This window comes from Oncorhynchus mykiss, chromosome 25, assembly GCF_057628025.1.
Source record: "Oncorhynchus mykiss isolate SJ-2025 chromosome 25, ASM5762802v1, whole genome shotgun sequence".
Classification (NCBI taxonomy): domain Eukaryota; kingdom Metazoa; phylum Chordata; class Actinopteri; order Salmoniformes; family Salmonidae; genus Oncorhynchus; species Oncorhynchus mykiss.
The window spans coordinates 41,685,016-41,708,819 of NC_143046.1; the positions used below are offsets into that span (position 1 = coordinate 41,685,016).

The following is a 23,804-nucleotide window of genomic DNA, read 5'->3' on the forward strand; positions in this document are numbered from 1 at the left end:
ATAACAATAATGAAAACGAATTAAAAAAGCAGAAACGAAATATGTCTAATTATTTGGGATTTAAAAAACTAGGCTAAAACGAGTGTTTGCCTTTTTCAGATGTAGTCTATATGAAAATGTTCCCATGATGATTTTAGGACTGATTTAAATGTACTTTTGTCTTGAGTTGGACTGTCTGGTATGACTGTGGTCGCGTTCCCCGCTCAGACGTTGCACGCATCAACCAATGGTTGCGTGCTACGTTTCGATGATGTCATCGACTGACAGATTGGTATAACATATGATGTGGTTAGCTGATACTTAAAAACCTTATCCAGGCGTTGTAAGATCTGGCATGTGTTGGCAACGCCTGGGCAGAGGACAAGACCTGTCACTGGAGCGTAACTCATGTTCCAAACTGTGCACCTATTGATGCTCCGCTGTTCACGAAAGATGAAGAGAGTGGATATGTCAATATTTGTTAACGTAAAAGCGACAACAACCGTAACGGTGCGGGGACGTCTGCTTTAGAGTATGCTACTGCAATCAAATATCACGCCTGTATTAGTTCATAGCAGTGAACAAGTAGGCCTATTTGTTCTGCTTGTCAGGTATCTAGTGTTTATCCTTGAATCATAATTCTGGGCCTATATCCAGCTCCTTCGTTTGATTAGAAAATGCCTCTCGTACAGAATCAACAACCCGGAATTCTGACTGAAACTCCTATAGGTATGTGTGTGCAAGATCAACTGCGTGGTTGCAGCAAAAACAATATAGGCTACTTGGTAACGTCGAAGCATATGTTGTGCGGTTATCTGGGTGGGCGACAGCAACATTTTTGTCTGTAGCCTATTGACTGCTGTAAGCTACATTGAACTGTCAGACTGTTTATCTTTGTGTGGTGTTGTCAACATTCTAAAAGGAAGGTACAATTTGACGACGTGGTCATATTGACAGGATAAATTATTTAGATAGGATGTAATACTGACTATGTGGGAATAAAATGTGTTTGACACGAGTAGAGCTGTACATTATTCAAATATTGGAAAGCGCTAGTTTACATTAGCTAAGTAATTGATGTGCTTCTTGCTCACAACCAGCAACGTTATAAACCCAGGGTCGTTACAATATAATGTAGCCAATAAGTGTTTGTGATTCTGTTTTTACTACCTTTTTTTTTTACTACATTCACACACGTTACGGTTACATTGTATTTATATTCCTTACAAAGTAGTTCCATGAGATGTTATAATCATTAATTAATTACATTGTAGGCCTAATAACACCTGATTCTACATCAGATAATTATTGAAATCATGAAAATCACCAATAGACCTATTGATTCAAATGAAGAATCTAACAAAGACGGGTATTTTCAAAAGGTAGACTACCATGCATCATCACATGCGCTGATGTTAGCGGTGGTGCGCGCTAATAGCGTTTCAATCGGTGACGTCACTCGCCCTGAGCCCTTGAAGTAATTGTTTCCCTTAGTCTGCAAGGGCTGCGACTTTTGTTGCGCGATGGGTAACGATGCTTCCTGGGTGTCAGTTGTCGATGTGTGCAGAGGATCCCTGGTCCAAGCCCAGGTAGGGGGAGGAGAGGGACGGAAGCTATACTGTTACACTGAGTGTACAAAACATTATAAACACCTGCTCTTTCCACTATTTTTTTTATTTTTATTTATTTCACCTTTATTTAACCAGGTAGGCCACTTGAGAACAAGTTCTCATTTACAACTGCGACCTGGCCATGATAAAGCAAAGAGCAACAACACAGAGTTACACATGGAATAAACAAACATACAGCCAATAACACAATAGAAAAGTCTATATACAGTGTGTGCAAATGAGGTAAGATAAGGAAGGTAAGGCAATAAATAGGCCATAGTGGCAAAATGATTACAATTTAGCCATTAAACACTGGAGTGATAGATGAATGTGCAAGTAGAGATACAAAGGAGCAAAAAAATAAAACACAATGGGGATGAGGTATCAAGGATTGGTAGGATAGTCCGTTTTACGAGGGTATGTTTGGCAGCATGAGTGATGTTGCAAAATAGGAAGCCATTTCTAGATTTAATTTTGGGTTGGAGATGCTTTTTTTTGTGTTTTTTAGTTGTTGAATTTTTACTCCTTTTTCTCCCCAATTTCGTGGTATCCAATTGTTAGTAGCTACTATCTTGTCTCATCGCTACAACTCCCGTACGGGCTCGGGAGAGGCGAAGGTCGAAAGTCATGCATCCTCCAATACACAACCCAACCAAGCCGCACTGCTTCTTAACACAGCGCGCATCCAACCCGGAAGCCAGCCGCTACCAAAACCTGCGGGCTTTCCTTCACCCTAGCCAACGTGAGTAAAGAATTTAAATGTGTTAACCCTCGCAAGGCTGCCAGCTCAGACGGCATCCCTAGCCACGTCCTTAGAGCATGCGCAGACCAGCTGGCTGGTGTGTTTACGGACATATTCAATCAATCCCTATCCCAGTCTGCTGTTCCCACATGCTTCAAGAGGGCCATCATTGTTCCTGTTCCCAAGAAAGCTAAGGTAACTGAGCTAAACGACTATCGCCCTGTAGCACTCACTTCTGTCATCATGAAGTGCTTTGAGAGACTATATCACCTCCACCCTACCTGACACCCAAGACCCACTCCAATTTGCTTACCGCCCCAATAGGTCTGCAGACGACGCAATCGCAATCACACTGCACACTGCCCTAACCCATCTGGACAAGAGGAATACCTATGTAAGAATGCTGTTCATCGATTACAGCTCAGCATTCAACACCATAGTACCCTCCAAACTCATCATTAAGCTCGAGACCCTGGGTCTCTACCCTGCCCTGTGCAACTGGTTCCTGGACTTTCTGGCGGGCCGCCCCCAGGTGGTGAGGGTAGGAAACAACATCTCCTCCCCGCTGATCCTCAACACTGGGGCCCCACAAAGGTGTGTTCTCAGCCCTCTCCTGTACTCCCTGTTCACCGATGACTGCGTGGCCATGCACGCCTCCAACTCAATCATCAAGTTTGCAGACGACACTACAGTGGTAAGCTTGATTACCAACAACGACGAGACGGCCTACAGGGAGAAGGTGAGGGCCCTCGGAGTGTGCTGTCAGAAAAATAACCTCACACTCAACGTCAACAAAACAAAGGAGATGATCGTGGACTTCAAGAAACAGCAGAGGGAGCACCCCCCTATCCACATCGCGTGACAGTAGTGGAGAAGGTGGAAAGTTTTAAGTTCCTCGGCGTACACATCACAGACAAACTGAAATGGTTCACCCACACAGACAGCGTAGTGAAAAAGGCACAATAGCGCATCTTCAACCTCAGGAGGCTGAAGAAATTTGGCTTGTAACCAAAAACACTCACAAACTTTTACAGATGCACAATCGAGAGCATCCTGTCGGGCTGTATCACCGCCTGATACGGCAACTGCTTCACCCACAACCGTAAGGCTCTCCAGAGGGTGGTTAGGTCTGCACAACGCATCACCGGGGGCAAACTACCACTGCCTGTTCACCCCGCTATCATCCAGAAGGCGATGTCAGTACAGGTGCATCAAAGCAGGGACCGAGAGACTGAAAAACAGCCATCACTAACATTGAGTGGTTGCTGCCAACATCTCTAGCCACTTTAATAATTGGATGTAATAAATGTATCACTAGTCACTTAAACAATGCCACTTTATATAATGTTTACATACCCTACATTACTCATCTCATATGTATATATTGTACTCTATACCGTCTACTGCATCTTGCCTATGCCGTTCGGCCACCGTTCATCCAAATATTTATATGTACATATTCTTATTCATTCCTTTACACTTCTTTGTATAAGGTAGTTGTTATGAAATTGTTAGCTGACTTGTTAGATATTACTGCACGGTCGGAACTAGAAGCACAAGCATTTCGCTACACTCGCATTAACATCTGCTAACCATGTGTATGTGACCAATAAAATTTGATTTGATTTGAAACAAGGGCTGTTGAGTCTGCCGATAAGCGGTGATTGACAAAGTAGAAAGCCTTGGCCAGGTCGATGAATACAGCTGCACAGTATTGTCTCTTATCGATGGTGGTTATGATATCGTTTAGGACTTTAAGCATGGCTGAGGTGCACCCATGACCAGCTCGGAAACCAGATTGCATAGCGGAGAAGATAGAGTGGGATTCGAAATGGTCGGTGATCTGTTTGTTAACTTGGCTTTCGAAGACCTTAGAAAGGCAGGGTAGGATAGATATAGGTCTGTAACAGTTTTGGTCTAGAGTGTCTCCCCCTTTGAAAAGGGGGATAACTGCGGCAGCTTTACATTCTTTGGGGATCCCAGACGATACGAAAGAGAGGTTGAACAGGCTAGTAATTGGGGTTGCATCAATTGTGGCGGATCATTTTGGAAAAAGAGGGTCCAGATTGTCTAGCCCGGCTGATTTGTAGGGGTCCAGATTTTGCAGCTCTTTTAGAACATCAGCTATCTGGATTTGGGTGAAGGAGAAATGGGGAGGCTTGGGCAAGTTGCTGTGGGGGTGCAGGGCTGTTGACCGGGGTAGGGGTAGCCAGGTGGAAAGCATGGCCAGCTGTAGAAAAATGCTGATTGAAATTCTCAATTATCGTGGATTTATCGGTGGTGACAGTGTTTCCTAGCCTCAGTGCAGTGGGCAGCTGAGAGGAGGTGCTCTTATTCTCCATGGACTTTTCAGTGTCCCAGAACATTTTGGAGTTTGTGCTACAGGATGCAAATTTCTGTTTGAAAAAGCTAGCCTTTGCTTTCCTAACTGCCTGTGTATATTGGTTCCTAACTTCCCTGAAAAGTTGCATATCGCAGGGGCTATTCGATGCTAATGCAGAACGCCACAGGATATTTTTGTGCTGGTCAAGGGCAGTCAGGTCTGGAGTGAACCAAGGGCTCAATCTGTTCCTGGTTCTACATTTTTTTGAATGGGGCATTCATATTAAAGGTGGTGAGGAAAGATATTTTAAAGAATAACCAGGAATCCTCTACTGACGAAATGAGGTCAATATCCTTCAGGATACACGGGCCAGGTCAATTAGAAAGGCCTGCTTGCTGAAGTGTTTTAGGGAGCGTTTGACAGTGATGAGGGCATCAAGCTAAGTTTGTAGGATGGCCGGGATGTTAAGCATGTCCCAGTTTAGGTCACCTAGTAGCACGAGCTCAGAAGATAGATGGGGGCAATCAATTCACATATGGTATCGAGGGCACAGCTGGGGGCAGAGGGAGGTCTATAGCAAGCGGCAACAGTGAGAGACTTGTTTCTGGAAAGGGAAATTTTTAGAAGTAGAAGCTCAAATTGTTTGGGTACAGACCTGGATAGTAATACAGAACTCTGCAGGCTATCTTTGCAGTAGATTGCAACACCGCCCCCTTTGGCAGTTCTATCTTGTCGGAAAACGTTATAGTTAGCAATGGAGATTTCAGGGTTTTCGGTGGTTCTCCTAAGCCAGGATTCAGACACGGCTAAGACATCTGGGTTGGCAGAGTGTGCTAAAGCAGTGAGTAAAACAAACTTAGGGAGTGGCTTCTGATGTTAACATGCATGAAACCAAGGCTTTTACGTTTACAGAAGTCAACAAATGAGAGCACCTGGGGGGTGGGAGTGGAGCTAGGCACTGCAGGACCTGGATTAACCTCCACATCACCAGAGGAACAGAGGAGAAGTAGGATAAGGGTACGGCTAGAGACTATACGAACTGGCCGTCTAGCACGTTCAGAACAGAGAGTAAAAGGAGCAGGTTTCTGGGCACGATAGCATAGATCCAAGGCACAGTGAACAGACAAAGGTAAGGTAGGATGTGAGTACATTGGAGGTAAACCTAGGCATTGAGGAATGAAGAGAGAGATATAGTCTCTAGAGATGTTTAAACCAGGTGATGTCATCGCATATGTAGGAGGTGGAACAACATGGTTGGTTAAGGTATATTGAGCAGGGCTAGAAGCTCTACAGTGAAATAAGACAGTAATCACTAACCAGGACAGTAATGGACACGGCATATTGATATTAGAGAGAGGCATGCGTAGCCAAGTGAACATATGGGTCCAGTGAGTGGTTGGGCTGGCTGGGGACACGGCGATTCAGACAGTTAGCAGACCGATGCTAACAAGCTAGCAGCTAGTAGGCCGGGGCAAGCTAGCAGTTAGCAGGCCGGGTTAGCAAGCAAGCAGTTACAGACCGGGCAGGTAAGCTAGCAGTTAGCAGGCCGGCAGCTAACAGTTAGTAGACCGGGGCAAACTAGCAGTTAGCAGGCCGGGTTAGCAAGCAGTTAGCAGGGGCTAGCAGTTAGCAGACCGGATTAGCAAGCAGCAGTTAGCAAGGGCTAGCAGTTAGCAGACCGGGAAGGCAAGCTAGCAGTTAGCAGACCGAGTTAGCAAGCAAGCAGATAGCAAGGGCTAGAAAGTTAGCCTTTGGGGGACGTTGCGGTGGGGGTAAATCTGTTTTTTCCTCTTCGTGCGGTAACGTCGATAGACCAGTCGTGGAATTAGCAGGGTTCCAAGTAGCTCTAGGTAGCTAGCAGGCCTAGCTGGTTAGCATAATGGGCCTTCAGCGGGCGTCGCGCCTGAGGGGCCTGTTGAGGTCCTTGGGCAGATTATGTCGGTATTCCAGTCGTAGGGGATCTGCGGGGTTCCATGCCCAGTACCGGCTGTATAGGGGGTCCGGATATTGAAGCCCATGAGTATACTTTGGTGGTAGCACAGGAGCCCTGGCCGGGCTAGCTTCAAGCTAATTGGTGCTTGCTCTGGGATGGAAACGTTAGCCAGGAGTAGTCATCCGGGATTGCGGTTAGCTAGTTGTGAAGATCCAGATGAAAATGTTCAGTTTGCGGTAGGAATCCAGGGATAAAAACAACAGGTCCGTTATGCTCTGGTTAGAGTCACGTTGTTCGAACTGATGAGAGCTTTCCGAGCTGAAGGTTAGCTGATGACCGCTGGCAATGGTTTGCTGACTGATAGTTAGCTGTAGTTAGCTGGCTAGCTTCAGTTGAGGGATTCCAGATCCGAAGTAAATATAAATACTTTAGGAAAAAAAAGCAGATCCACGCCACATTGGGTGAGGCGGGTTGCAGGGGAGTATTTAGATGTTGAGGTTTAGCAAAATAAAGGATATGCAATGAAAAAGATGTAAAACGATATATACAAGGGACACGACAGGACAAAGACGTCTGACTGCTACGCCATCTTGGATTGGATAGACATGGACATATGTTCTCATGTTCTGAGCAAGGACCTGAAACATTAGCTTTCTTACATAGCACATATTGCACTTTTACTTTCTTCTCCAACACTTTGTTTTTGCATTATTTAAACCAAATTGAACATGTTTCATTTTTTACTTGAGGCTAAATTGATTTTATTGATGTATTATATTAAGTAAAAATAAGTGTTCATTCAGTATTGTTGTAATTGTCATTATTACAAATACATTTTTAAAAATCGTCCGATTAATCGGTATCGGCTTTTTTGGTCTTCCAATAATCGGTATCGGTATCGGCGTTGAAAAATCATAATCGGTCGACCTCTAATCAGTATATAAAACACCTCCCTCTTTCCTGTAATTTCCCCTGTCTTTGGTTATGTTACTATGGCCTTTGCTTTTGCTGCCTTTTTTTCCAGTTGCAGGTTTTGGCACATTCATTCCAGCAACATAGCACCCTGCATCCCACTGCTGGTTTGCCTCTGAAGCTAAACAGTGTCGGTCCCTGGATGGGAGATCAGATTTAGTTGGAAGTGGTGAAAAATATGGGGAACATTTATGGGGACATGAGGGGAAAAACACTGTAAATGTTTTTGTCTGACTCATGAAAATGAAAAATATGTGTGTATTTTGAATATTTTTTTCACGTCTGAAAACCACGTGTTTTTTCACAGGTTTTTTTTATGATTTCTGGATGATTTAATATGAAGTTGTCAAGCCTGTTACTTTATTTGGCACTTAATGTAGTCATTTTTTAATTTAACGTTTACATTTTAGTCATTTAGCAGACACTTATCTAGAGCGACTAAAGAGTAGTGAGTGTATACATCTTCAAACTTTTTTTTTCTTCCACACGGGTCCCCCATTGGAATCAAACTCACAACCCTGGCATTGCAAGCGCCATGCTCTACCAACTGAGGCACACGGGACCATAACCTCTTAAGATGTCTTTATGACAGAATGTTAAAATTAGGTGACAAAAATATTTATTACATTTTTTTAAGGTACACTACTCAAAAGGCACTTAATTGGTGGAACGACCCAGCTAACCAAAACACACTCCTGTTGAAATTACCCTATCCATTGAAGAGGAGTGCGTAACACAGGGATACTACAGTCAAAATATATTTAAGTACTTTGTCTACTAGTCTACTGTTCATACAATTCAACTAAAATGTTTCATGGCAGGAGTTAAGTTTTCAGGAACACTTTCAGTAGCAAAAACTGGTCTGTTAAATTACCTGTATATTGAATGGATATAGGAGTATATTGTCTAACGCTGTGCATGTCTTCCAGGATCATTCAAACAGAGGAAACAGAAGTCCATCATGGTCACTGTGATGTTGCTCATAGTGTCTGTGCTCATCCTTGTCTTTGGACTGGCAGCCACCACCAGGACACAGAACATTACCGTCGGTGGCTACTACCCAGGAGTCCTTGTAAGTAGCAGTCTAACATCTTACTGTCTTAGAGACATACCTCAATGAAAAGAGGGTAACACCACGAATGCATTATGATGCAGTTATAATGCATCGCAAGACTTGTCATGAGTATATGACCCTCTTGCAATGTCTTATAATCATCTCGATCCTGACTACATACCAGCCATTTTGAGTCAGTTGAAATGTTGATACTTAGAGAGACATAACTTGTTATAAGTTTGATTATTATAATACATTATAAAGATTCACACATGCTTATACATTCATACATGCTTATATGTTATTATAATAACAAGTTAGAAACAAGACATTTCTTCACATGAAAAATTCAGTTATTATTTACTATTCTATTCTACTCTAAAGCGTGTTATACCTGCAGACGTCAGGTAAAGTGTTACCGAAAGGGTATTCCATACAATCAAGGGTAATATCCTCTGGCTGATGTAAGCTGTGTTTGACCTCATTTTCAGTGCTAATTAATGATGGTCTCCCAGAGGGAGGATTTTCCCCCATATTCATTATTTAGCATTGTTGTCATTAGAGGCTAAAATATATGTGATCACCTATAAAGTGGCTTCAGAGACCCCATCTATATAACCCTCAGCATTCTGCCTCAGGAGAAACTAACTGTGTTGATCCTATAGACATGATATTCTATAAAAATAAGAAGCTCCCTAACAGGAAAAATAAAGTTCCTCGATTATATTCAGTGTGCATGATGACTAGGTTGTCTCTAAGAATAAATAATGTATGGTTATTCATCTGAAAAAGACCAGTGAATCACATTTCAGGTACAAGAATAGGGCAGGTATTGAAGAACAATCTATAGATCAAGAAAAATGTTATTGTGAGACTTGTATTAATAGAGCAGAGACTGGTTGTACTTTCATTACATCATTCTTACTGGGAGATCGATGCCACGATCATAGATATGGGCCCTGTTTAAATACTTCAGAAATGCATCCAAATCAAAATCACATTTTATTGGTCACATAAACATGGTTAGCAGATGTTAATGCGAGTGTAGAGAAATGCTTGTGCTTCTAGTTCCGACCATGCAGTAATGTCTAACAATTTCACAACAACTACCTTATACACACAAGTGTAAAGGAATGAATAATAATATGTACATATAAATATATGGTTGAGCGATGGCCGAACGGCATAGGCAAGATGCAGTAGATGGTATAGAGTGCAGTATATACATATGCGATGAGTAATGTAGGGTATGTAAACATTATATAAAGTGGAATTGTTTAAGTGACTAGTGATACATTTATTACATCCAATTATTAATTATTAAAGTGGCTAGAGATTCGAGTCAGTATGTTGGCAGCAGCCACTCAATGTTAGTGATGGCTGTTTACCAGTCTGATGGCCTTGAGATAGAAGCTGTTTTTCAGTCTCTCGGTCCCAGCTTTGATGCATCTGCACTGACCTCGCCTTCTGGATGATAGCGGGGTGAACAGGCAGTGGCTCGGGTGGATGTTGTCCTTGATGATCTTTTTGGCCTTCCTGTGACATCGGCTGGTGTAGGTGTCTTGGAGGGCATGTAGTTTGCCCCCAGTGATGCGTTGTGCAGACCTCACTACCCTCTGGAGAGCCTTGCTGTTGTGTGCGGAGCAGTTGCCATACCTGGCGGTGATACAGCCCTACAGGATGCTCTCGATTGTGCATCTGTAAAAGTTTGTGAGTGTTTTTGGTGACAAGACAAATTTCTTCAGCCTCCTGAGGTTGAAGAGGCGCTGTTGCGCCTTCTTCCCCATGCTGTCTGTGTGGTTGGACCATTTCAGTTTGTCCGTGATGTGTACGCCGAGGAACTTAAAACTTTCAACCTTCTCCACTACTGTCCTGTCGATGTGGATAGGGGGGTGCTCCCTCTGCTGTTTCCAGAAGTCCTTGCTTTCCTTGAAGTAATCACAGATCTGAATTGGTTGGATTTAGAGTTGCACATTTTGGGGAATATTCAGAGGTGGAAACTTTCTTTGGGAATATATGGGAATTAACATAAATATATGCAAATTAATATGAATGCAATTTAAAATTGTCACGACTTCCTTCGAAGTCGGTCCCTCTCCTTGTTCGGGCGACGTTCGGCGGTCGACGTCACCGGTCTTCTAGCCATCGCCGATCCACCTTTCATTTCCCATTTGTTTTGTCTTGTCTTCCCACACACCTGGTTTCATTCCATCAATTACATGTTGTGTATTTAACCCTCTCTTCCCCCCATTGTCCGGTATTGTTTATTGTAAGTGCTCGTGCACGTTATGTCTGGTGTGCGTCGGGTTTTGTACCCATTTATTGATTGTTATGTTTTTATGTTTTTATGAATAAACTGCACCGTTGCTCTCCTGCGTCTGACTTCTCTGCCGCCAGTATGCACCCCTTACAAAAATGTAGATGTTTTCTGCATTGGATATATTTACCATGTCATATGGAGACAGAAACATAAACCTTTTACCTCATCATAGAGACATAATTACAAATGATTAAATCCTTCCAATAGATATATCTAAAATAAAAATGTTACGAATTGAACTTTAATTAAATGAGTTGACTCTTCATGGGATGATTTATTTTGAATGATCCCCAATGATCCATTGCATCTCCCAAAAATGTTTTCAATATACATCTGTAAAATTATAGTCTAGAAACTAAAGCTTTCATTGTCTTCCTCTCAGGCTTCCATGTCTACTCCCTGGACCTCCTCAATGTCCACCTCTTGAACATCTTCACTGAACATCTTCACTGTCAGGCTTCATCTTCACTGTCATTTTCCAACCTTGTATTGGTCAGGATGGCTCGTTGTCAGGCTCAAAAAGCCTCAAATTTGCCCAGATGGCCACCAATTTTCCAACCCTTGTATTGGTCAGTCTGTTGCGTGCTTTGGTGTGTGTGTTTCCAAACAAGGACCAGTTGCGCTCTGAGGTGGCTGATGTTGGTTAGATTTGGAGGAGGATGGAGGCAACGGGGGAAAGAGCCTCAGATCCACAAAGTCCCTTCCACCAGGTGGCTGATCAGATATGTTGGCATCTCCACCCCAAAGCCCTTGCTTGGAAGTGTACTTCGCCAGACTGCCAAGAACCTTGCCCTCATCCAGGCCAAGGTGGAGAGACACGGTAGTAATGACACCATAGAACTTGTTGTTCTCTGCATCAGACAGGATACTCTTGTACGCTGCAGAGTGTATTGGCTTCAGGCAGAGGTCTTCACGCCTTTTGATGTATTTCAGAACTGCAGTTTCCTCTGCTTGGAACAACAGTGAAGTGGGCAGGGCAGTACGGATTTCTTCTCTTACATCTGAAAGCGGAGTCTGAACATCAGACAGAATGGCATTGTCTCCCTCAATCCATCAATGGCTACCTCTATAGATTTCAGGCTGCTTACCACTCTCTCCCAAAATACATCATCCAGGAGGATCCTCTTGATGGGGCTGTCCATATCGGCAGACTGTGATATGGCCATTTCTTGGAGAGACTCCTTCCCCTCTAGGAGACTGTCAAACATGATGATAACACCATCCCCACGGATGTTGCTGGGCAGATTCAATGTGGTGCTCTTATTCTTCTCACTTTGCTTGGTGAGGTAGATTGCCGCTATAACTTGATTGCCCTTCACATACCTAACCGTTTCCTTGTAGAGTGTATCCATTGTTTGTATCCATTGACACTTCAGGCTGAGGAGTAAGTTTCACATCCACATTACATGTGCTACACTTAGGTCAAGGAAACATTTCTACAGAATTTGAACTTGGTCATTTTCTATCACAATAATTGGGGTTGATTATTTCCGGGGAAAAGTCAGTTGGGTGAACTAAATAGAAGGACCATTTCCTGATCCTGAATGAGTCAACAGAAGTGAAGTGTTGTGTTCTATTTGCTGTTGGTCTTTATTACCATTCAAATTAATTTCCCATTTAGTCTGGTTCGACTGGTGACCTAACAACATTGTGCTCTTTTTTCAGCTGGGCCTAGGCTCCTTTCTCGGAATCATCGGAGCCCATTTGATAGAAAATAAGAGGCAGATGGTAAGAGTATTTATATTACGCCTGCGCTTCCATATTCATTTCTATGCCACACCTCTATAGCTCTCTGCAGACAAACACAGCCAATAACCCAATTCAATTCGTCAAGCTACAATCACTTGACATTGATAGGCTACGCCCAAATTGTGGTCTTCATGTGGCATGGGCACAGAAACACTGCTACCTTCTTTAGCAGAATGTCTCAGTTGGCTCACAGGGATTTTAGCATGGCTGTCAGAACATGTATCTTAGGGCTTCTTGCGAGATGCAGCCAGAAATAAACATGGGTAAGAGGAGGGGGACAGATGTCCACGCAGGAATGTATGGACGGAACTGCAGATGAGAGCCGTGGGGTGTTGCCAGGGGCGTAGCTACTAGCCCCCTAGCTCCCGAAATGAAGAATGAGTGTGTAGCTTGTCAGCCTTTACACACAAAAACTGGACGAGGAGCAAATAGCTAACAGTAGACAACAAACATCCAACGCACCATCATGTAAAATAAATAAATGTACAGCATTAGATGCAGAACAACAAACACAATGATTTATTCATGGAATGTTCATGGAATATTTCCCTTGATTTGACTTTGCTATGGAAGATAATAAGACAAAGGTCTGAGTGGATAACACTTTGCTTCTCTCGTCACTCTTTGTGTGTCTTCCAGCTGGTGGTGTCCATTATGTTCATCAGTTTCGGAGTGGTGGCTGCCTTCTGCTGTGCCATTGTGGACGGGGTGTTTGCAGCAAGACGCATTGTGAGTACCAGTAACAAACACAGCGAGTAAGCCTAGTTCTAAGCAGCAATCATACAGAAGACAGATGCACAGATACCATGCAGTCATATGGAATGTCACTGTTTCAGTGTTATTACATAGTAACCACACCAATAACTGATTTAATATAGAATCTGACCATTGCCACATGATGACATCATTGTTTTGTACATTTTAAATTTTCCATGAGAAATGATTATTTTACATACAGGTTACTTACGCATAGATTATGATACAAGTTCATTTGCATCTTGTGTTGTTGGAGTGTATTCTGCTGGTGTGGTTGATGCTGTTCAAATCAAATCAAAGTTTATTTGTCACGTGCGCCGAATACAACCGGTGTAGACCTTACAGGGAAATACTTACTTACAGGCTCTAACCAATAGTGCAAAAAAGGTGTTAGGTGAACAATAGGTAAGTAAAGAAATAAAACAACAGTAAAAAGACAGGCTATATACAGTAGCGAGGCTACATACAGACAATCATTAGTCAGGATGATTGAGGTAGTATGTACATGTAGATATGGTTAAAGTGACTATGCATATATGATGAACAGAGAGTAGCAGTAGCGTAAAAGAGCGGTTGGTGGGTGCAGATAAACAATGCAGATAGCCCGGTTAGCCAATTCTGAGGGAGCACTGGTTGGTCGGCCCAGTTGAGGTAGTATGTACATGAATGTATAGTTGAAGTGACTATACATATATGATAAACAGAGAGTAGCGGCAGCGTAAAAAATAGGGGTTGGGGGGGGCACACAATGCAAATAGTCCAGGTAGCCATATGATTACCTGTTCAGGAGTCTTATTGCTTGGGGGTAAAAACTGTTGAGAAGCCTTTTTGTCCTAGACTTGGCACTCCGGTACCGCTTGCCATGCGGTAGTAGAGAGAACAGTCTATGACTGGGGTGGCTGGGGTCTTTGACCATTTTTAGAGCCTTCCTCTGACACCGCTTGGTGTAAAGGTCCTGGATGGCAGGCAGCTTAGCCCCAGTGATGTACTGGGCCGTACGCACTACCCTCTGTAGTGCCTTGCGGTCAGAGGCCGAGCAATTGCCGTACCAGGCAGTGATGCAACTGTTTGGGGATATGAGGACCCATGCCAAATCTTTTCATTCTCCTGAGGGGGAAAAGGAATTGTTGTGCCCTCTTCACGACTTTCTTGATGTGTTTGGACCATTCTAGTTTGTTGTTGATGTGGACACCGAGGAACTTGAAGCTCTCAACCTGCTCCACTACAGCCCCGTCGATGAGAATGGGTGTCACACCCTGACCATAGTTTGCTTTGTATGTTTCTATGTTTTGTTTGGTCAGGGTGTGATCTGAGTGGACATTCTATGTTGGATGTCTTGTTTGTCTGTTTCTGTGTTTGGGCCTGATATGGTTCTCAATCAGAGGCAGGTGTTAGTCATTGTCTCTGATTGGGAGCCATATTTAGGTAGCCTGTTTGGTGTTGGGTTTTGTGGGTGATTGTTCCTGTCTTTGTGTTTGTTACACCAGATAGGGCTGTTTTCGGTTTTTAACGTTTTCTTGTTTTTTTGTATATTGTTCTATTTTCATCTTTATTAAAGATGTATCACAATAACCATGCTGCGTTTTGGTCCGCCTCTCCTTCAACAGAAGAATCCCGTTACAGAATCACCCGCCAAAACAGGACCAAGCGGCGTGGTAACGGGCAACAGCAACAGCGGCGCAAAGAGGAATGGACATGGACGAATTGGACAGTAAAGGACCCTGGGCACAGCCAGGAGATTATCGCCGCCCCAAAGAAGAGCTGGAGGCGGCGAAGGCGGAGAGGCGCTGGTATGAGGAGACAGCACGGCGGCGTGGATGGAAGCCCGAGAGTCAGCCCCAAACATTTCTTGGGGGGTGGCACACAGGAAGTGTGGCGAAGCCAGGTAGGAGACCTGCGCCAACTTCCTGTGCTTACCGGGGGGCGAGAGAGACCGGGCAGGCACCGTGTTATGCTGTGAAGCGCACGGTGTCCCCAGTGCGGGTGCATAGCCCGGTGTGGTACATACCAGCTCCGCGTATCGGCCGGGCTAGAGTGGGCATCGAGCCAAGTGCCATGAAGCCGGCTCTACGCATCTGGTCTCCAGTGCGTCTCCTTGGGCCGGCTTACATGGCACCAGCCTTGCGCATGGTGTCCCCGGTTCGCCTGCATAGCCCAGTGCAGGCTATTCCACCTCGCCGCACTGGCAGGGCGACCGGGAGCATTCAACCAGGTAAGGTTGGGCAGGCTCGGTGCTCAAGAGCCCCAGTGTGCCTGCACGGTCCGGTCTATCCGGTACCACCTCCACGCACCAGCCCTCCGGTGGCAGCCCCCCGCACCAGGCCGTCTCTCCGTCTCATCCCTACAGCCTGTCCAGTGCTTCCGGAGCCTTCCTCCTCTCCAGCGCTGCCGGAGTCTCCCGCCTGTCCAGAGCTGCCAGTCTGCAAGGAGCTGCCAGTCTGCAAGGAGTAGCCAGAGCTGCCAGTCTGCATGGAGCAGCCAGAGCTGCCAGTCTGCATGGAGCAGCCAGAGCTGCCAGTCTGCATGGAGCAGCCAGAGCTGCCAGTCTGCATGGAGCAGCCAGAGCTGCCAGTCTGCATGGAGCAGCCAGAGCTGCCAGTCTGCATGGAGCAGCCAGAGCTGCCAGTCTGCATGGAGCAGCCAGAGCTGCCAGTCTGCATGGAGCTGCCAGAGCCGCCAGTCTGCATGGAGCAGCCAGAGCCGCCAGTCTGCATGGAGCAGCCAGAGCCGCCAGTCTGCATGAAGCAGCCAGGATCTGCCAGAGTCGTCAGCCAGTACGGAGCTGCCCCTCTGTCCCGAGCCGCCCCTCTGTCCCGAGCTGCCCCTCTGTCCCGAGCCGCCCCTCTGTCCCGAGCCGCCCCTCTGTCCCGAGCCGCCCCTCTGTCCCGAGCCGCTCCTCTGTCCCGAGCTGCCCCTCAGTCCAGTGGGGTCATTTAGAAGGGTCGCCGTGGTTAGGAGGCCACGGAAGCGGACAATGTGGCGGACTAAGACTATGGTGAAGTGGGGGCCACGTCCAGCACCAGAGCCGCCACCGCGGACAGATGCCCACCCAGACCCTCCCCAATAGGTTCAGGTTTTGCGGCCGGAGTCCGCACCTTGGGGGGGGTTACTGTCACACCCTGACCATAGTTTGCTTTGTATGTTTCTATGTTTTGTTTGGTCAGGGTGTGATCTGAGTGGGCATTCTATGTTGGATGTCTTGTTTGTCTGTTTCTGTGTTTGGGCCTGATATGGTTCTCAATCAGAGGCAGGTGTTAGTCATTGTCTCTGATTGGGAGCCATATTTAGGTAGCCTGTTTGGTGTTGGGTTTTGTGGGTGATTGTTCCTGTCTTTGTGTTTGTTACACCAGATAGGGCTGTTTTAGTTTTTTTCACGTTTTCTTGTTTTTTGTATATTGTTCTATTTTCATCTTTATTAAAGATGTATCACAATAACCATGCTGCGTTTTGGTCCGCCTCTCCTTCAACTGAAGAATCCAGTTACAATGGGGGTGTGCTCAGTCCTCTTTTTCCTGTAGTCCACCACCATCTCCTTAGTCTTGGTTACGTTGAGGGATAGGTTGTTATTCTGTCACCACATGGCCAGGTCTCTGACCTCCTCCCTATAGGCTGTCTCGTCGTTGTCAGTGATCAGGCCTACCACTGTTGTGTCGTCTGCAAACTTAATGATGGTGTTGGAGTCGTGCCTGGCCATGCAGTCGTGGGTGAACAGGGATTACAGGAGGGGACTGAGCAAGCACCCCTGGGGAGCTCCAGTGTTGAGGATCAGCGTGGCAGATGTGTTGCTACCTACCCTCACCACCTGGGGGCAGCCCGTCAGGAAGTCCAGGATCCAGTTGCAGAGGGAGGGTCTACTGCTGTTGTTTCTTTACTGATGTGTAAAACCTAATCAGTAGGATAAAATGTGGATATGATGACTTTGTGTTGCGCCCCAGGACCTTAGACCCTACTACGCCGGTCGCTGTGATTTCCACGCCAATTCCAAACCCTCTGTTGATTATGAAGATGTGAGTGCACACCTCATCTCACCATTTTGGTTGGTTTAAAGTTGTTTAAATGTTGCCTTAGAGTTGAAAATCCATCAGTTTCACATAATATAGAGCATGATCCATATGCATTACCTGTCATAACAGTGACTATCTGTGTTAAATCTAGGTTCACTGCCAGACAGCATCCCGGGCTACCTGTAACTTACGTGTGAAATCCAATACCTGTTACTGCTGTGACCTCTACAACTGTGGCAAGTGAGTTTGCTAAGCCTCCTTCGTTGTTTTGATTATTTTTCTGCCTGAGGGGCAGCTAAACTCAGCTCAATTTTGTTTGATTATTTACTTGTTTGCCTCAAATGTATACACTTGTTGTTTTAGTGTCTTTTTAGTAGCTTTAAGGTCAACACTGCTTATGTTTCAGAGAACACCCTCTTTTGGGACATGCGAATAAAGATGTTTTGAAAAAGTTGAGGAAAACGTCCATGATTTGGAAATAGGTCCCTTTCTTTTAGCCCCTTGTGAAACATTATTGTTGGTGTGGTTGATTTTAAGAGTAGCTGTGTATAAGTCTTCCTGCTTGGAATCCACCATGGGAATGATTGGATGCCCTGCCCTCACTCCTACATGAAGACCAATCCTCATACCGGTTTCCCCCAACTCTCTCTCTCTAGTAGCTGTAGCTACAGTAGTTCCCCCTTTCCAACTTGATTTGAAACTGTCATCCGTTTTACAACCAAAGGTGCACTTGTGTTCATTTCTATGTTGTTGATTTGGGATTTATGCTTGCCTGTCATTTGTCACACTGAATGTCGTAGGCATTACACATTTCTCTTTAGCCTTGCATCTCAATAAGGTGGTTCTTACTTCTGTCTTTACTCTTTCTCCTCCCTGATCTCGTCCACCCACCTCTCCCACACACTGGTCCAGCCGTGTGGAGCTTATGGGGGGCTACCATGAGTACACGGAGGTGGGGAGCTGCGAGGACGTGGTGCACCTCCACCACCTGCTGTGGTCCGCCATCATTCTCAACATTGTCGCTCTCTTCCTGGGTATCATTACCGCCGGCGTGCTAGGAGGTTTCAAGGACTTGGTGAGATGAGCAGCAGGGTTGTATTTATTAGGGCACATCCTAGCATAACGTTTTAAAGCGTTTTTCAACAGACAAAAGGAAAGCAAGCGGTTATTATTAGACAAGTCCAGGTATTCCCCCCCCCCGGATGCAAATTCTCAGTATATGTGGCCCTTAGTGTTGCCCTTTGTGACGTGCACACACCATGAACCACAGGTATCAGTATTGCTCATTATTTTTTTGTGTTTTGGACAGACGCCCATGTTGACCCCTGACTCGTGTGAATCAGAGCCCCTTCCTGCAGCCTCTTTCCCCTTAGAGTTTCCAGCTCCCAGCACCCCCCCATTCAACTCCTACCTCAACACTGCCCCCTACCTGCCACCCTACACTGCCTACGACCTGCAGGTAATATACTACTAATACCCATCATACATTATCCCCCACATAGCCACAACTAACATGAATAATGCATTAGGACTGAAGACTAACATGAACTATGTGTGGGTAAGTCAAACTTTTGATGAGATCACGCATTTATGTCAATGGTAAATATGCACAAATTCAAGTTACACTGGTGGATTTCAAGTTAAGATTCTGTCCTTACTGCTTGATCATAGGATGAGTACTGTACAAACTCAAGTCATCTGTCTTGTTTTAACTCCGGCTCATCTTCTCACTCCCTTCTCCTCAGGGCTCCAGCATGATGTTCCCTGACTCTTCTGGCCTGTCTGATGACTCCCAGTCAGGGGCTAGCCGCATAGGGGCCAGCCGCATGTGGCCCACCCTGGTCCCCCCAAGCTACTCTCCCCCTTACTCCCCCCCCGATGAGAAGCCCCCACCATACAGCCCCTAGGAGAGTGGCTGGTCCTGGGAAAGAACAGGGGAGGGCATCCAGCATCATCTCCTCTTTTGCCAGCTGCAGTAACAACAATGGGCAATGATAGGTGTCGGTGGGCCTTGAATATTAACCTGTTTGAAAGAGAACTGCTGCTACATCTGGTGCTCCATACCGTTCTAAAGCAGCCAAGCCTGCCTGGGCTTTGTTGTGTATACAGAGACAAGGAGTTACTGGAAGAAAAAAATAGCATGCGTCACTGATGTGACTAGAAGCCCGTGCCATTTGTCATAGGAGGGCTGCAAGGTTCATTCATCCCCCAATAAGTATAGCCTGTTAGGATTCAGTTCAGCCCAACCTGGATGGAGTGGGGGATATAACAAGATGCTGCTTGCCCAACACGCTTTTCTCAGCAGACTCTCTGTCGATGCCAGTTCGCTCCCTACATCTTTCCCTTGGCCTTAACTGTTCTATGTTTGCAGGGGTCTGGATAGGTATAAACAGTGTATTGGGGGATGTAAACATCCTATCGTTTACACCTTAAAGTTCTGCCAACATCGAAGAGTTAGAGCCAAGGTGCGAATCGGCTGTACGTGTATCGAAAACAAGCTTACCTCGCTCAAGGGATCGGGATCAGCTGTACGTGTATCGAAAACAAGCTTACCTCGCTCAAGACACCAGGACTGCTTACAGTCGTGGCCAAAAGTTTTGAGAATGACACAAATATTAATTTCCACAAAGTTTGCTGCTTCAGTGTCTTTAGATATTTTTGTCAGATGTTACTATGGAATACTGAAGTATAATTACAAGTATTTCATAAGTGTAAAAGGCTTTTATTGACAATTACATGAAGTTGATGCAAAGAGTCAATATTTGCAGTGTTGACCCTTCTTTTTCAAGACCTCTGCAATCCACCCTGGCATGCAGTCAATTAACTTCTGGGCCACAGCCTGACTGATGGCAGCCCATTCTTGCATAATCAATGCTTGGAGTTTGTCAGAATTTGTGGGTTTTTGTTTGTCCATCCGCCTCTTGAGGATTGACCACAAGTTCTCAATGGGATTAAGGTCTGGGGAGCTTCCTGGCCATGGACCCAAAATATTGACGTTTTGTTCCCCGAGCCACTTAGTTATCACTTTTGCCTTATGTCAAGGTGCTCCAAAATGCTGGAAAAGGCATTGTTCGTCACCAAACTGTTCCTGGATGGTTGGGAGAAGTTGCTCTCGGAGGATGTGTTGGTACCATTCTTTATTCATGGCTGTGTTCTTAGGCAAAATTGTGAGTGAGCTCACTCCCTTGGCTGAGAAGCAACCCCACACATGAATGGTCTCAAGATGCTTTACTGTTGGCATGACACAGGACTGATGGTAGCGCTCACCGAGTCTTCTCCGGACCAGCTTTTTTCCGGATGCCCCAAACAATCGGAAAGGGGATTCATCAGAGAAAATGACTTTACCCCAGTCCTCAGCAGTCCAATCCCTGTACCTTTTTCAGAATATCAGTCTGTCCCTGATGTTTTTCCTGGAGAGAAGTGGCTTGTTTGCTGCCCTTCTTGACACCAGGCCATCCTCCAAAAGTCCTCACTGTGCGTGGAGATGCACTCACACCTGCCTGCTGCCATTCCTGAGCAAGCTCTGTACTGGTGGTTCCCAGTCCCGCAGCTGAACCAACTTTAGGAGACGGTCCTAGCGCTTTCTGGACTTTCTTGGGTGCCCTGAAGCCTTCTTCACAACAATTCATCCGCTCTCCTTGAAGTTCTTGATGATCCGATAAATGGTTGATTTAGGTGCAATCTTACTGGCAGCAATATCCTTGCCTGTGAAGCCCATTTTGTGCAAAGCAATGATGACGGCACGTGTTTCCTTGCAGGTAACCATAGCTGACAGAGGAAGAACAATGATTCCAAGCACCACCCTCCTTTTGAAGCTTCCAGTCTGTTATTCGAACTCAATCAGCATGACAGAGTGATCTCCATCCTTATCCTCGTCAACACTCACACCTGTGTTAACGAGAGAATCACTGACATGATGTCAGCTGGTCCTTTTGTGGCAGGGCTGGGCTGAAATGCAGTGGAAATATTTTTGGGGGATTCAGTTCATTTGCATGGCAAAGAGGGACTTTGCAATTAATTGCAATTCATTTGATCACTCTTCATAACATTCTGGAGTATATAGAAATAGCCATCCTACAAACTGAGGCAGCAGACTTTGTGAAAATTGTGTCATTCTCAAAACTTTTGGCCACGACTGTACAGATGTGCCTTATCCATATCTGTCGACTCTCAGAGAAGCACCAGTTATCCTGACCAGATTAGAAGCTCGCCACCTTGGACAATGAGGTCTCCTCCCTCTGACTCGCACCTCAGTCAGTGTGTTTCTCTCTCTCTCTGTTTTCTATGAATGCTTCCTGTCAAAAGTGGCACCGTGATTGCTCCTTATTTTTTGCATCACATTTAAGTGGCATGACACTGGTGTCGTGGTTTGGGAATGGTTTGTCTGATTCGGGACTGATTGATACGCCTTGGTAATGTCACATTGAACCAGTATTAACACTGTTAGATTGCTTTCAAGCTGAACTTTTAGTGTATTTCCATTAGGACCAAAAGCGTGCAATTTACTGTACATCATTAGAAATATAATCTGTAACGTTGCTTGGACATATGTAAAGGTACACAATTGTATCTCAAAGTGTAATGTAAAATGAAGGTTTTGAAGCATAGATCACAGTTCATCATATTACTCTTTATCTCACGTTGTTGTTCGCAGATTGTGAGCAGGGTTATAGCAGAGGCAATAATGACAAAAAAGCCTTTGTTGTGGGGTGGATTGGGGGGAAATCTGTGGAGCCAGATACCTGCCAAAAGGTTAAACATACGTATCATTAGGATCGTAAGAAAATCCATATGTGACTTGTTTGGATCGTAATAAAAACCATGTGTGAAACATATCTGTCCAATGTACAAACCTTATGTTACGACTATGAATTTAAAAAAAATATTTTTTACCTTTAAGTTGTTAAGAACAAATTATTATTTTCAATGAGGGCCTAGGAACAGTGGGTTAACTGCCTGTTCAGGGGCAGAACGACAGATTTGTACCTTGTCAGCTCGGGGATTTCAACTTGCATCCTTTAGGTTACTAATCCAACGCTCTAACCACTAGGCTACCCTGCCGCCCCATTTACACGTTAAATTCTCACTTTACACATCCCTTTACTCGTTTACAGATCTTTTTTTATGCGTACAAACTTTTGTCAGTGATGTGGCATCTGCAAAGGACATGAACCGAACGTAGCTAGTCGAAGTTAGCTAGTCAATCAAGCAACTCTAGCCCAGATGTTAGCGGAATAAACCTAAATCAACTCTATCTAAATATGCAATGCTGTTGTGTGTTATATAATGGCAGAATTTTAATTTTATAGCCGCGTGGGGCTATTGTGGTGATCATGTAAACTAATGAATCACACTTTTTCCAGTATTTGGAGCACGGACTGTAGGCCTTTATATTAGGCATTTTGACTGTTAGTGAATCCGACTCGGTATGTAGGCTTGTTCTAGCCATTTTGCGATGCACAACCCCATCACGCAGAGGATATATCCATATCCAAAACAAGACAAAACTAAATATTGATTACGTCTTGGTCATAACCTGTCCTGAGTGAAATCTTTCCAATCAGCCACTGCACGTGCTTTAACTATTATGTAAAAAATGTATTTGGAGGCTATATTTAGAGGCCTGTGAGCTAGGGTCTCTTTTTAAGGAGAGCCCTATAATAAAAACAGTCATAAAACAGAGTTCTAAAATTATACCGCAAGACACCAGTACCCAAAATGACAGCCTAAATTGCAACGCCTACAAGTTGAAAGCCTATTTTTTAATTTGGATATGACTAAATTAAACATATTATTAATGTAATAGGCCAAATACGTTTGAATACACATGGATTAAAATAAACAAATGGATAAGACTGTTCTATTCTCTTTGATTTAGTTCCTATTGCAACTCAGACATATGACTGAATGGGTGACATACTGACTGAACTGAATGAAGGATTAATTCAAATGTTAAAATATGTTGGAATGAGAAGTTGCACGCATCATGCATACTCTGCACTTTATTAGGGTATAATGACTCTGACTGCAGGCCTCCAGAAGAGCATCTTCTGAGGCTGAGGGTTGTTTTTCTGAAGGCTCATGGTGCTGCATGGAGATCACAAGCTCTTCAACTGGGCAGCAGTGTCGTGATGGAGGGAATAGCCTATATGGAGACTACCTAAGACCACTGCAACAGAGTTATTGTGAAGTGTGGGAATAAGCTTATACCAGACTTAGCCTACATTTAACCTCTCCCTTGTTCATTTCAAAGTACATTACCAGTCAAAAGTTTGGACACACCTACTCATTCAAGGATTTTGTTTATTGTTTACTATTTTCTACATTGTAGAATAGAAGACAAACTATGAAATAACACATGG

At 44.7% G+C, this 23,804-nt stretch overlaps 1 protein-coding gene across 1 annotated transcript; it reads left to right on the top strand.

The window, feature by feature from the left end:
• Nucleotides 1-254: 254 nt before the first annotated feature.
• LOC110505177 (transmembrane protein 255A) lies at nucleotides 255-22,273 on the top strand. The gene is made up of 10 exons (XM_090219932.1): nucleotides 255-708; nucleotides 8,489-8,631; nucleotides 12,599-12,661; nucleotides 13,322-13,411; nucleotides 17,374-17,445; nucleotides 17,594-17,682; nucleotides 17,849-17,920; nucleotides 18,349-18,517; nucleotides 18,752-18,901; nucleotides 19,188-22,273. The coding sequence occupies exons 1-10, from the start codon at nucleotides 657-659 to the stop codon at nucleotides 19,347-19,349; spliced, it is 1,062 nt and encodes a 353-aa protein (XP_090076058.1). The 5' UTR covers nucleotides 255-656; the 3' UTR covers nucleotides 19,350-22,273.
• Nucleotides 22,274-23,804: the final 1,531 nt, after the last annotated feature.

Excerpts from the sequence above, each read along its gene's own strand:
- LOC110505177 (XM_090219932.1), top strand. The coding sequence starts at position 657 with ATGCCTCTCGTACAGAATCAACAACCCGGAATTCTGACTGAAACTCCT. Across the intron at positions 17,921-18,348 it reads AAAACGTCCATGATTTGGAA|GTCCAGCCGTGTGGAGCTTA; the intron begins ATAGGTCCCTTT and ends TCCCACACACTG. Across the intron at positions 18,902-19,187 it reads ACACTGCCTACGACCTGCAG|GGCTCCAGCATGATGTTCCC; the intron begins GTAATATACTAC and ends CCTTCTCCTCAG.